Source organism: Stenella coeruleoalba (genome assembly GCF_951394435.1).
Source record: "Stenella coeruleoalba genome assembly, chromosome: 1".
NCBI lineage: Eukaryota > Metazoa > Chordata > Mammalia > Artiodactyla > Delphinidae > Stenella > Stenella coeruleoalba.
Window position 1 is genome coordinate 189239520 of NC_137169.1, and position 14749 is coordinate 189254268.

The 14749-nt window shown below is 42.4% G+C and overlaps 2 protein-coding genes across 6 annotated transcripts in view; one reads left to right on the forward strand and one right to left on the reverse strand.

The window, feature by feature from the left end:
* The window catches only part of MAEL (maelstrom spermatogenic transposon silencer), a 134989-nt gene that overhangs the window by 98427 nt on the left and 21813 nt on the right, over positions 1 to 14749 (reverse strand). The window lies entirely within an intron of this gene.
* The window catches only part of ILDR2 (immunoglobulin like domain containing receptor 2), a 61933-nt gene that overhangs the window by 16864 nt on the left and 30320 nt on the right, over positions 1 to 14749 (forward strand). For all 5 annotated transcript variants that reach the window (XM_079918342.1, XM_079918340.1, XM_079918343.1 and 2 more), the window contains exon 3: positions 458 to 577. In XM_079918342.1, coding sequence (XP_079774468.1) covers positions 458 to 577 — 120 coding nt within the window. The remainder of the gene's footprint in view (positions 1 to 457; positions 578 to 14749) is intronic.

Consider the following 14749-nt stretch of genomic DNA (forward strand, 5'->3'; position numbering starts at 1 on the left):
AGTTTCAGAGCCAGGTAGATACCATGGCCCAAGCCTCAGGTAGTTTTACATCAGTTCCACCCTTTTTCCTGCTCCCTACAGCTTTGGGCAAGGAAAAGTTCCAAATTTTGAAGAACTCCTGTGAACCCAGCTCATTTCCAGGAGTCCAGGTTAATTCTGGAATTTACTTGGCTTTCAAGGGCCTCTGCAGGCCTGGTTGAAAGCAGTCTTCTATTCCAGAAACCAGACTGGAACTAGACCAGTTTCTGGGGGCGCTCTAATTCTCACCCCTTAGGGATGCTAGCTTTTATTATTGTTTCGTTGTTTGTTTTAAATAAAGCAAACATCTCGTCAAACACCATCAGGGTAAAGAAATAGAACACTACAGACACCCAGAAGGGCTGCCCCCCCCCCATTGTTTAGTGTTTTCCTTCAGAGGACAGAGTTTAGGACCGGGTCCTTCTCTTTGTGATAACAGATGCAGATCTTCAAATTGGAAAACTCATGTGGGGAGACAGCGGACTCTATTACTGTATCATCACCACCCCTGATGACCTGGAGGGCAAGAACGAGGACTCGGTGGAACTGCTGGTGTTGGGTAAGTGACAACCCTCAGTAACATTTTCATCTTAGACTGCTTGCACTGTTCCCTCTTCTCGCTTCTCCTCCCTGCGTGTGTCAGCAGGTTGCACGCACAGGCTTTACCTTTGGTGCACAGACAAACCAGTTTTAGAATATGTTCTTTATGAGCAGTAGTTGTATTTATTATATTTTGTTTCTTGGTGTCTATGGCCCACATTTTACCATTTTCCTGAATGTTTCTTCTGCTTTCTTAGTTTTTTCCCCTCCTTTCCACTTGCACCTTTAACCCTGATTTCTCTCTGCTCTTATTCTTTACATATGCTAATGATTGAGGAAAATGCCAGAGGCCTTTGAAGCAGGGTAGAGACAGCTGAGAGATAAGAATTCGCTGGTGTGCTAGGATCTCCTGAGACAAAGGAATCTTTTCCCATTCAATTATCTCCACTTAAGACAATCCTAAGGAAAGATGGCTGTAAACTTTTAATAATAAAAGGTGCTCAGTGAAAAGAGCTATGGGGGAGACGTAATAGTGTTTAATTGGAAGGCAAATTTCTTGAAACCTAAAAGTGTCCAAGGTATTCGCAAAGCAACTATAATCTAATCCTTATTAATATTAATTTTTTCATAAATGAAAACTCATTATTTTTGGGTACTTTTCTCTTTTGTGGATTGGAGGAATATCAGTGGGAGATGACCTCCTTGTATGAAACTGAAAATTGAGCACATATTTCGTGCTCTGTAAATGTTGGCTGGACAAAAAAATTAGAATAAACATACAGAAATTAAGAAAAGAAACAACATTAATTGTAGGATAAAAGGTAAATCCTTGAAGCCATTTTACATTTTTTGTAGCTTCCAAGAAACCAGGTCTTAACAATTTGGGGGGAATATTTAAGGTGCTTTCTTTTAGAAGCAAATGAGGTTGAAGGTTAATTTTTACCCTCTGTGGGAAACTCAGTGCCCCAGGAGAAAATGGAATTTGCTTAAGATTTTTAGTTTTACTCTATCATGACTTTGGCAAGTCAACTGTACTGCTTGCCTTAATTTTATAGTTTACAAAATGGATTAAGGTAATAATTATTTATTAATGATTAACCCTTTAATTAATAATAATTAGCCCTTTTTAGACAGTTAGATTATTTCAAATACATGTTTACTCAAATACATGAGTCCAGTATATGAAGCTTAACTGCTGTGATCTGTAAAAGAATGGGAAATACGACATATATTCAAAAGGAAATAAAAATGTAAAAGGTTTATATTGACATTGTAAAAGACTACAGGGCAATCAGATTCGGGATCTGCTGTGACTCTGTAGGGAATAAAAAGATAAATTTCTGCCTAATAACACAACTCTAATGTCTAAGTTTGAAGGAACAAGTGGCTCATTGAGCCTGCAATTAGCTAATTGTGAACACAGTTATTTGGCCAGTGCAACCATTTGCAGCAAAGTAATTGCCTGGGCAGGAAAAGGAGGCCAGGTAAAAGCCACTTTAAATAATTTGGTCCCAGATCTGCAAATGTGGAGAAATAAATAGAGTGAAAGCCTTGTCATCTGAGGATGTGCTGAAGTGTATGAGGGGCATTGCTCTGGATCAAAACATACAAAGCAACTTGGGCAAAGATGCTGTCCTCAGCACCACAGGGTGGGTGAAAGGAAGACTCAGATGAAAATGGTCAACAAAGATGGAAGAAAAGATAAGAACAGAAATCAGTGTTACCCTAAAAAGAACCATAAAGGGAAAGTGGGGATGCTGCAAATCAGCTCTTCACAGTAGAAGCAGCATATCTGTGAGATAAACAGATACATACTAGGGTTCTTGGGGAGGAGAAACACGTAATTCTGCTATATTCCACATTAATTAGAAATTTATTCTAAGTAATTAGAAATGTTCAAAGCATGGTAAATGTGCCATGCTAGTTGTGTTAGTTAATTAAAGGGGTTAGTTTGAAATCTATGAGAATTTTCTGGGTGCAGGAAGTACTGTATTTACTTCCAAATGCAACATTCTGAGTCTTCTCGGTCTTGACACCCCTTTATGGAATTTTTCAAAGTACCCTCACAGTTTAAAGAATGCTAATTATTTGGTGGTTATATCCTACAGGCCCATGGGTTGTTAGGTATTCTTTTTATGTGAGACTGGGAGAGCAACCTGATTTCTGAAGTCATCCTCAAGGAGATTAAGACCTCAGTGGGAAGATAACTGAGTCCACAGTTTGCTAATTACAACCTCCATAAGCCACTGAACTTAATATGAGGAATGGTAGGAGGAATTGGGAGGATTTGGTCTAGTGAAAGAGGACTTGGGAAAGGGAGCATGGGAAGTGTCTCCAGCTATCTGAAGTGAAATTGTATAGAAGAGAGATTGGAAACCTACTCTGTCTGTGTGGCTAGGAAGTTACAAAGGGAGCGAGTCCATCTGAGGATAAAGAAAGAACTGTTAACAATCAGACATCTAAAGATACCATCAGTGTTCTTAGGAGTAGTAATTTCTATATCCTTAAGAAGGTGGAAGATTTTTTATGAGTTATTATATCAGGCACTTATGTATAGGAAAAGGTGTTCAACTCAGTTATTTTTGAGCTTTATTTCAATTTTAAAATTCTTGGTTTAAAAAGTAGATGAATGTGAGTGATGTGACTACCTTGATAAATGAGAAAATGACCTCCCGGTAATTCAGTCCACATGACAGAGATAAAAGACTTACAGGTTGGTTACAAGAACATACAGGGTGGTGCTCACTCACAAGGAAGCCAGCAGGAATAAACTCTGGTCTTTTGCAGTAGGTCAGGGTTAAAAGGCCTAATTCCACAAGAATGAGGATGAACTATTGATGGAGGCTTGAAGGAGCTGAAACTTGAGCTCTTCTCCAAGGATGATCAGGACAGAGGAATGAAATTAGATCTCAGGGTCAAAACAATAATTAGCAGCAGGGTGGACAGTGTATTAGAGAGGAGTGCTAGAACAGGGGGATGGGTTATGGGGAGGTGCAGCAGCACGGGTAAAAGGGAATGAGATTCTGAAGCAGAGGAATGAATTGAGAACAAACAACACAGAAACGTTTCTAAGATGGAATTGATGGATCCTGGTGACTAATGCATTAAAAAAAAAATGAGACTGAGGGATGAGTCAAAAGGACACCATGGTTTCTAGCTAGCTGGGTAGCCAACTGTTCCGTCAACCGAGAGAGAGGCCACAGTTTGGAAAGCAGGTTGGAGAGGCAGGAGAATGAGTTTGGTTAAGAAAAAAAAAAAAATGGTACACATGAACTTATTTACAAAACAGAAATAGTCACAGATGTAGAAAACATGTGGAATATGAGAGGCCTGTGGGACACCAAGGTGGAGATGTCTTGCTGACAATTAGAAATATAGGTCTGGAACTCAGTGGAGAAACTAGGATTAGAGATAATAGATTTGAGAGTCATGAATGATAGTCACAACCATGAAAGACTAGATGAGTCACTCGAGAAGATTATATAAAATGGAAAGGGTCAAGGACAGAACCTTATCAGTCTTATATTCTAGTTTGACTTCATGCGAGTGGCCACATGGGTACTGCATGTGTATTTGTCTTGATTTCCCCTACGACATCGGACGCTTCTCAATAGCCCTAGAACATGAGCTCTTCAGAGGCAAGAACCAGTTCTCATTCACCTTTCTATCTGCAACGCTTAGTAGAGTGTCTAGAATAAAGAAGCTTGAATGAACGTTTTTTTTAAATGATAAATGGGCAGAATCTGTAACCAGTATTTACTTTGTGACTCTTAAATGTTAATCAGTGCTGAGTATATATTCGTTGACTTATGAAGTATTTATATAATAAATGTCTACAGTCTCAAGTGATATATAACATGGTTTAATCTCATCGGTCATGATTCTTTATCTGGGTATTTTAATTTTTACTAGTGACAGAACCATCCGGGACTATGGTTGAAAGCAACAGAAGTAGACTTCGGCTAACTTAGGCAGGAAAGGAATTCATTGGAAGGATATCAAAATTGAAAGAAAGGCTGGAAAATCAGTCTCCAAAAAGGATAATATATTAGGGTAACACTTACTAGCTTCTGTAAAAACAACCCCCGAATCTCAGTGACTTGCCACCATAGAAGTTCATTACGTCATCTTGTCATAGTCAGATGTGGGTTAGGAGGCTTTTACCTGGGCAGCTCCCTTCCAAGTATGGCGTAGGGGTCTAGGCTTCTCCATTGTTTTAGTTTGCTGTATTGGAGAACTTTGCTCCCGGCTGCACAGAAAGAAAAAGTAAGGAAGGTCATTCATGGGGGACTTTTTAGGGGTCAGGTCTGTCAGTGACATGGGTCACTTCTCCTGTTATTTTGTTTGTGTCCAGGAAGAAAGTAAAAATGTTTTGATGAACACAGCACCATTCCTGCCCCGCCAGAGATGCTCCAGGGACTATGTAGCAAGAATTAATAGACAATGTATTTAGGGCTCCATGGACATTTAAAAAATCAACTCATCTCTTTTTTTTTTTCTGATCTTGCATTTTCTCACTCAAGAATCAGTCTCAGGAGAGAGAGTCCAGCTGGTCCAGTTGGGTAGGTGTCCACTGCTTAGCATTAGGAGATTAGAGGCTCTTGGTAGCTAGTCCATCAAGATACGGAGAAGAATTAATTCCCCAAAGTAAATTGGGGCACTGTTACCAAAAAAAGGGAGAATGGATGTGAGATGCCCCAAAAAAGCAATAAATATCCACCAAAGTGATGCCATTACTACATCTACTACTAACATTAATGTACACTGATAATAATTTGACTTCGCAAAATTTTTCTATTATAACCTTGTAATGTAGGAGAGCAGGCATTATTTCCCTTGTTTTCCACATGCAGAAATTAATGTTCAGGTTTTGTAATTATTATCCCCTTCCAAAAGAGTGTCTTTGATCCAACCCAAGTGTTTTGATTCCCAGCCTCATCTCTTTCCGCGATACCACACGACCTGTCTATATTAAGAAGCTATAGAATGCTCCCCTGCGTAAGTCATGTTTTTAAAAATGTTGTTGCTGCTTTAGGCCATAGGTAAAGATTTTTACTTGTCCCAGATCTGCTTTAGTATCTCGTTTCATTTCTCAGTGAAACCTATAACCAATGCCTATAACCACTAACCTGGGCCCTCACTTCCAAGACATAGCTGTTTTTGTCCAGATTGTGTACCTCCCCACTGAGCATGACCCACCTTCTTTTCCCCATACATCTGAACCATCTACAGATCGCTTCAGATGCTTCTTTCAGAGGTTTCAGAAATATCCAAAGATGTGATTCAGAGAAATGGGAGGATAACTGCTGATTCAACACTAAATGCAAACACTATACTGAACACTCTTTAGTCTCTTTTTGATGATTCAGAAGGTAGAAATGCACATGTTTAGGGTGCTTTGAGATGACAGTGACAGGTACCTTAGAAATATTTAGACAGATGTCTGGGATCGTAGGGCCATACCAGAAGACAGTCACAGAGGGTGGAAGTGCCCAGAAATCTGCCACCCTGAGATTAGACATTGGTCTGGGATCAGTGGCGGGAACAGTCTGTTTATAACCTGGAACCACGCCACTGTTTGGATAGGAATAAAGTTCCCTTGGTCAGCTCCAGCTGGCAGGAAAAGGACTTCACCATTCAGGAAGGCTCAAGTAGGGAAGTTGTTGTTTTAAAATCTAAAAGCAGCTCGCCTTGTTCTTACTTCTTTCTGTGCACAATATAAGGGCCTGACCCCTTCTTTCTGATGTGTCATGTGGTAGCTTGTTTTTTAAGGGCCAAGGAGATAAAGGAGGGGAAGGGCCCCAGTGGAAATATGGCTGGATGAACACTTGTGCCTGTGGACCGAGAAAAGAATAACCGGACATGAGCCGAGAGTGTTCAGAATTAAAGCTAAGAAAGACTTTCCTAATGGTAAATCACAATTTTTGGAAATTATGGTTGGTTGAAGGAGATTATAGAGACTCCCTCTCTGATGAGCTTTCAACATGGAACAGGTTCTCTGTCCAAAATATTAGGATAAGCAAGATGGCTTTAGCATTCTTTCTATAATTTTGCCTTTATCTAAAAGATCCACAGATTGCAGAACTAATTCTCTGTATAGGGTGATGCCCCAAATACTGCTGTCCTGTTTTAGAAAAAATGGTACGTTTATTATAAAAATTTCAAACAAAACGGAAAAAGAAGAAAATTTCTCTTCAAACTCTCACCATCAGAGCTAACTATTGTGTTCTTCAGAACCCTTTTAATTGCAAGGGATAGATTCTCAAACTGGCTTAGGGGACCTTTTTGGCTCAGGTAACCCATAAGTCCAAGGGTATTCCTAGCTTCAAGCATGACTGAGTCCCAGTGTTCAGATTATGTTTTAAAGAATCTCTATCTCCTCTGTGTTAGCTGCATTCTTGGGCAGGCTGTCTGCAAACCTGCCCCCTAGCAGGTCTTTAACACCTTTGCTCTCAGGAGGATAAACTGCCTTTCTCCACAGTGTCAGCAAACGTCCTGTTGTTGCGGGGTGGCATGTAGGGTACCACCAGCCCCAAATGAACCATATGAATTGAAGGCAAAGGGGTAAAGGACCAGCTTCCTAAAGAGAAGTTGGACATTTGTTTCCAAATGAAGAAGAAAAGAATGCCAGGCAGGCAAAAACACACAGTGTTAATATTTTGTGGAATTCATCAATTTCTGCTTCTTTTTAGGCCAAATGCCATGCTATTTCAGGAGGCCAGAAATAGGCTTGTTCCCAGCAGGTCCTTGTGAGTAGGCGCTAAGTTGGGATTGATTATTCCCTGTGAAGAATAATGCCACAGAATGTGAAGGTAATGCCACAGAATTACCTTTGTTTTCCTGTCGTGCTTCTATTTTTCCTTCCATTTCCTCCTGTGACTTATCCAGAAGTAAACATATATTACCCAGACAAGAGGTGGAGAAACAGGCATGCATTCATTTTTTTTAAAAAAAATCACATTATTCACAATACTGCGCCTGAAAGTGTTATTCCAGTCTAAAATCAACCTTTCTGCCCATTAGTATTAAAAAGCCATTAAGAACATAATAAGAAATCAGGGAATTCTTGGGAGGGGACATCTCGGAATTTGTCACGGGCTTTAGGGATTTTTGATGGAAGTCTGTTTCTATGGCTGTGCAGAAATACTCAGGCACTCACCCCCGTGTCAGTGCTGCCTCAATTTGAATCCTGTCCCACCTCCACCCCCAGGTGGAGTTCTGGCTGTTTAGAAAGGCTACTTGTTGCCAAGACTCCCCTTCTCTTCCTCTTTACCAGCCCTAGCCTGTGCTGCTAACCAGGAGATTTGCCGATTAAAAGGGCTTCAGCTCAGAGAGTTCCCATGGCAACAGCCTCCTCCTCGGAGGTCTTTGTTGCCTGCTCAAACTTTGATCTCTGAGAGTGGCTGCTGCTGTTTCTCTCAAAGATTTACAAACAGAGGAAGAGGGGGAAAGAATTGGAGGAGAAGAAAGAGAAGTTGACTCCTGGCAAAAGGGAGAGAAGGAATTAATTACCAAGTCACACTCTAGCCATAAATCTGGGGGTTACTCCTTTGGAATATCTTTCCATTTGGGCTGTGCCCACATTTTCCTTTGCAGACTTGATTATACTTCAGATGTCTTGGCTTCACATGAAAGACGTCAAGGGGAGTTGATTCCTCTAGCAGGATGGACCTACCCTATCTATCTTCGGATTTCCTGAAGACCTGAGATAACTGCACTGCCTCCCATGAAAGTGGGGACACAAAACTTATAATGGGAGGGAGCTTTTTAGGCCCCAGCCCCGCTGGCTTTTCTCCCAGCTGGCCTACTCTGCCCTGAGCTTACCTAGATGCCTCTGTGGGTTTTGGTTTTGAGAAGAACCAGAAAACTGTTGAAGGGGTGGAGGAGAAGGCGGAGGCAGAAAAGTCAACCAGGCATCAACTAGCACCTGATTCTGGTTAATGGCTGCCAAAAATGAACTTTCTACCATCTGAGCAGTGGAGTGGGGTTTGGGGTTGTTCCAAAGACTAGGGATCATGCCTTTTACCCTTTGCAGGAAGCCTCTTCTGGCCTTCAGACCTCTCCACGGCATAATCGCAACCTTGCTCTTTGATAGGCACCATGCGATAGAGTCAGTTTTGCTTCAAGCGTGATTTGCATTTGAATTATGATTTAACTTTTAACCAGTCTCTTTTGCATACTATGTCCCTAGCACAGTGAGGATACAAAATTTTAAAATGGCACTGTTTTGTCCCTATGAAAATCACTGTCTTTTGGTAAAGATAAGCATTATATTTCTGAAGCAATGAGAGAACAATACAAGAAAAGATTAAAACTATATTTGATATTAAATATCTAGGCTACTGATTCTCAAGAGGGGCCTCTTTGGACCCCCACCCAGACGATACTTGGCAATGTCTGGAAACATTGTGGTTGTCCCGTCTTGTGGGGTAGCATGGCATCTAGTGGATAGAGACCAAGGAGGCTGTTGAATAACCTACAATGCACAGGGTGGCCCTCCTACCCCCAACAAAGGATTATCTGGCCCCAAATGTGAATAGTGCCAAGGTTGCAAAACCCTGATCTTGACCAAAGGTCAATCTGGTTACTGGATAAGATCCACTGTGAAGAGCATGGGCTTTGGGGTCAGATATCTGTGGACTCAGTGCATCAATATAACCTTCAGTAAGTCAATGTTGACGAGTCTTGGTTTCCTCCTCTGTAAAAATGGGGGAGGGAAAATGAAAGCCACATGGAAGACCTAGTATGAGGATGAAATAACACAGACTACGAACTCAGTAAATGTCAGTTCCCTTCTCCTACCGTTTCCTATACCCCACACCTCATTGCCAGAATGTCATCCCTAATTTGAGGGAACCCTCTTCAGGGAATTCTGTGTTCCGGGACTCCTCCTAGAGAGCTGATTTTCTTTTAGCCCATTCCATGGGCAGAGGCTTTAATGAGCCATCTGTTAATTGGCAATCCTATTACTAATAGATTCATGTTTTCTCAGTGACATCTGTGCAGTGCCTTGCGAGTGGTGACCCTAATCGGCCCTGTGGGAATCTTTCCGCTAGTGGGTTTCAGGGTGTTCTGTCCCAGCATGCCGACCTTTGGTTGCTATGTTTTGGTAGCTGTTGGAAGCCCCCGTTTCTCTGTTAATTACAGGGTGTTTACTACCTAACCTAAATACGAGGATTAGGTCACAGAGGCCATTTGATGAAGTCTGGAAGGGTTTGGGGAGCACCTAAGGCTTGGATTAGGATCTAGATGGGCCTGGAAAGACTTTTGATAGTGTGACCTTATCATTTATTGTCCAAATGAGAATACTCTTGAGAGTGAAAAGGGGAGACTTTTACTAATTTATGTCAAGACAACAGGCATACTGGTATGATGGTCACCCCATCTTTAGAGATGATCACCTGGAAAGTTCTCCTTTTGATTGAAGAGAACAGAAGATCCAGAGGAGCTGGGATCAAATTAGTTTCAGCTCACCTTCACCTGCTGCACCCTGGGTGTTAGCTGGCATTCTAATTATGGGGACCTAGGGATGTGCACATCTCCATTCACTTACTAGAAGCAAAGGGGCCCGGCAAAGAGGTGGTGGTTTGCAGTAACAGTTGTTCACTGAAAAACGTGTGCTGAGATTTCTGCCGGGTAAACGGTGTCCTTTAAGGTTCTTCACTGCCCTGGGTTTGTGAAGAGAACAAACGAGGTGCTGAAGGCGCCGTTTGCCCTCCCCTCACCCCCAGCCACCCAGTCCCGCTCTGCGACTGCTCTCCCCTCCCTCCCCCGCTCCCTCGAAGCCTTTATCCCGCCTCACTATTTTTGCTTCACTTGTTGCTCATCACTGTGGGAGGAAACTCGGCCTTCAATTAGTGAGCATTCCTGAAGCCCGCGGTTGCCGTGGTTACCCAGGCGGGAGCTGGAGCAGCTGGGTCAGCCCGCCGGCCGCATTGTAGTCGACAGAGCCGGGAGGCGGCAAAAATGCGAAGCCGGTGCGCGGGAGGGAGGGGACGGGCCCCGCCGAGGGGAGGCCCTGGAGGCCCGCGGGAGAGCGGGTGTCGCCGAAAATCGGCTCAGCCCTGGAAAGAAAGAATGGCAGCCCTTGAAAGCTGGTCAGGAGACAGCCATGGCATTTTTCTCCAAAGCCAGCTGCCGCTATTCAAGTGTGCAGGTTTGAGTTCACACGGTGCAGTGCCTCAGAATTTGCTCTGGGAAATGCTCCATGCTCACGCCCCTCACACCAAGAGGGGGCTGGCCACGGAGGAAAGGGCAGGAACTCTGACAACCCGAGACCTACCAAGCTGTGTGCCCCTCCGTGTCTGCCGTGGACCACCTGGGCTTTTGGGGTTAAGGAAACTAGCCGTTCTTGTTATCTTTGCATCTGAAGTGTCTGTGCAGGTCTGATGGTTGGAACACAGGGAGCTCAGGAAATCACACTGGGCACCAAGAAACTCAATTTCCTCCCTCCATTAAATCCCACCCTGCTCCATATCATTTTGGAATCAAATCTAACTGTCTTAGTCATTTCATCTCAGGCCAAGTTGAGCACGTTATATTACTGATAACACTTTGCATCTACTCACTCTTGAGGGCTAGGGGGTTGGATCACTATAGCACTTTGCAAAGGCAGAGTGCTTTGCAATCATTTTTATTATTGTTTATTAGTTTATAGCAGCATGGTGAATGCCTTTTAATTAGCTCCTACTGTGTTATGATGTATTCAGTAATCATTTTCTGGTCACAGCTTTAAAAGGTGCTGAAATCGTTAGCCATCTCCAACACTCCTATATCCAGACATTATACTTTAATTATGTAAGTAGAGCAGTAATGCCACAAACATAAATTTCTGTGTTGCTCACTGCAGATACTAGGAGATTAGAAATGCTGCACATGTCTAACATTTCTAAATTAAGAATAAGCAAAGCTTGAGGGGGAGTGAGATACTGGGGAAAAAAGATAGGGATGGGGGTGAGTAGACCCAGGTTCTACTCCTGGTTTATTAGTCAGCTGTGTGACTTTGGGTAAGATTCTTATGCTCTCTGAGCTTCAGGTTCCTGAAAACATGGAGTGGGTTATGGGTTAGATGACCTCCGAGATCCTTTCTGGCAATACAGCCTGATTTTAGAATTCTGTGTGAATAGAAGTCAGTGCCTTAGGCCAAGCTTATAATCGCTGCCGAAAAGCCTGGAGCATTTATGAACAGTTAATTGTAGATGGTCTGATACTACTCATTTTGTGGAGAGGATTCACTGGGAGAATTATTCACTATAATTTAAAGTGAGCTAAAACGAAAGGGACAAAGAAAAAAAACACACATGAAATGCTTAAATACGTAGTTTACATATAAAAGAAAGGGAGGCTATGTCCACATTTGTGATGGATAATCATAATCTTTATTTATTGAATGCATGGTTGCCACAGGCATATAGAATAAAAACAGGGATGTGTGTGCCCTTGGGAAATTTCCAATGTGGGGGGATTCCAAACAGCCATAGAAACAACTTGACACTTAAAAGGGCCAGAGAAAAACATCTGCTCTCCTCAAAGATTTAGGAGAGAAACCTTTTAGAGGGTTAGGATCTGAGAGGTCACGGGTGGCTACAAGTACATCCCTGAAAATGGATCCAGGGCATCTTAGGAAAGCCTGGAAGTGGGATGAAGCCCAGATGTCCATGAAGCAGAAGGGAAAAGAAGGGAACCTCAAGAAGCTGGGGAAGAAAAACATTCTAGATCATCCCGAACAGAAGGTTCATTTGTATGATATATCGGCAAAACTGAAAAGGACTCCAAGTTAGTACGTTTCAAAGAAATGAATGGAGATAACTGTGCTGTCAGCAGTGTTGACATCCCAAGGACAAAGGCAGTATTGTTTTCCCTTCTTTTCATAAGGTCCAATGCATTAAATAATGTGTCTTTTGTCATCAAATAATTGAGTAGCCGATCTAGGATCTGAAAACAAGTTTGTCCTACATCTAGAACTTGGACTAATGATCAGAGCTTGGATTTAAGTTTTAAGACTAGAGACAAAAACCAATTTGGGGCACATATTGTATCTCTGTGTAATGGCCGCCTTGAAAATACCCTAGCCTCGTGGCTTTCAGCTTGTGGGGGTGGAATGAGGCGGTGCTTCAATCCCCTGAGATGGCAAGATGGCATTTGGGGATATTCCAGTGAGTAGAGGATGCTCCTGGCATTGAGCCCTGAGTCCAGGGGTGCTAAACGTTCTCCATTACATAGAATAGTGCTGAATGAATGAATGGTTCCTTCATATGCTCACTAAGAGTCCAGTTGAGCTGGATAAAAGGCACTAACATGAGCAGTAAATCAGAAGCCCAGCATAGAAAACAATGGGGACTTACTACTGGGAAAAGTTCAAGGTCCTGACGGGTGAGGTGTCTCCTCATGCCACGCTGTTGGGGAGGTAGCGGGGTTTCCATCCTGCTAGTGGAGGCACATGTAAAGGAATCACAGCAGCTGAGAGACAAGTGCTCTCATGAAACCGGGACCATGGAGGAGGATGCAGCCTCTCACGGCAGTATTCTTACACGGCTCTGTCGGAACATATTTCAGAGTCTTGTACACTGTGTGTGGTAAGAATTTGAATGAAGCAGAAGATTGAGAAGTTCATTAGCTGGTTATCTTAGTAAAGAAGGTAAGTACATCCTGCATTGAGGGCCTGACCGGCCAAGAAAAGGGTATCAGAACCTTGGGGAAATGTCACCGGGACATGGTTTGTTGTGAAATATGTGAAGATAACACCATGGGTAGGAGAGGAGTGGGAAACCAGGCAAGGACTGTGTCTCTGAGGGAAGACCTCATGACTGGGGGAACCTGATGTCAAAAATGCAAAAAAAAAAAAAAAAAAGCTAATGAAAACGGGATTTGGCAGGAAGAAAGTCCTTTGACCTTGGTAAGTCATGTGACCCAGAAGCAAGAGAAGTAAAGCCGAATTCTTAGCCTCACACTGCTGGACAAGCTGCGTGGGCGAGCCTGAGGCTTTCAAGCATAGGGATCAAGTCTTGTTCTTCTCTGCGTGTCCACCAGGCACAATATACATTTCTTTGTTGAATGAATGAATTGGAGACATTCCAGAAGTGAACTTGTTCTCAGGAATATGTACCGAGAGTTCAGTTGGGGATAACTTCAAGGTGTCAGTGGCAGAAAACAGCTGAAACAGGGAATTATATAGGTAAAATCTGTAAGTTGTTTTATCAAAGTGATTGTTTCTGCCCTCGTCATTCAACCCAAAATACATGAATGTTTTGGGCTATGATGTTGGTGACCGTATGGAATGATACTGACACTTGCATGTGTGCGTGTACAAACTAATAGTATGCCTGACTCATTTGGTCTATTCATGTGGAAATTTCTTAAGAGTAATGGATTCTGCAAGGTTTGGGGAAAACTCTTTGAAGTGCTTACGTGAAAACTGTACTTTCTACTCACAGTTTGAGCTGGGGTTTGAAAAGAGTAAATTTGGCTATCTATTTGCTGGGTCTGTTTTCCATCCTTTTCTTAGACATTAAAGTGACTTGTAATTGCCACTCTGACTGAATCCTGGAAGAATGACAGTGATTCACAAGTGTTGGTAAAGTGCTGCTGAAATCTGGAATGTATTTACTGCAATTGTTTGGACTGTCTAACATCAGAACTTCATTGGATGTGACAGAATAGAGTAGAATAGGAAGAAAAGTTAGAGCATTTCTAAGTGGCAACAGCATTTTTTAGGAATTGTTAAGCAAGAAGCTGGAAGCAAAATGACTTTTAGAAATATAGGATTCCAGCATAAATTCACTTTTTAAAATGCCTTTAGCTCCAGGAAAATATAGGTCATGGTATAAAAGCCAGAGAGCTTTGCTCTCTCTCTCCCTCTCTACTGTTGACATAACATAGTGGTATAATCTGCTATCCCCAAACTCTGAAGACATTTAATTTTACCCACTTTACTGCCATAGTCTGTCACCCACACCACCCTGGGGCTAACACTACACGGGTGCATTATGGGAAGGCTTCCCCATCTTCTGAAGTGTCAGCTATTGGCCGTTGCTTCAGGGAGAATGAGAAGCTTGATGTATGTCTTTCTGTTGGAGTGACAAGCTTTGTGAATCTCCTGTCCATGTTTCTTATTTTAACTTTCAATTACACGTGTAAAAAAAATCTAAAAAAGTGAAAGCCCCTTCATTGTTCTTCCATGATGCCCATTCCA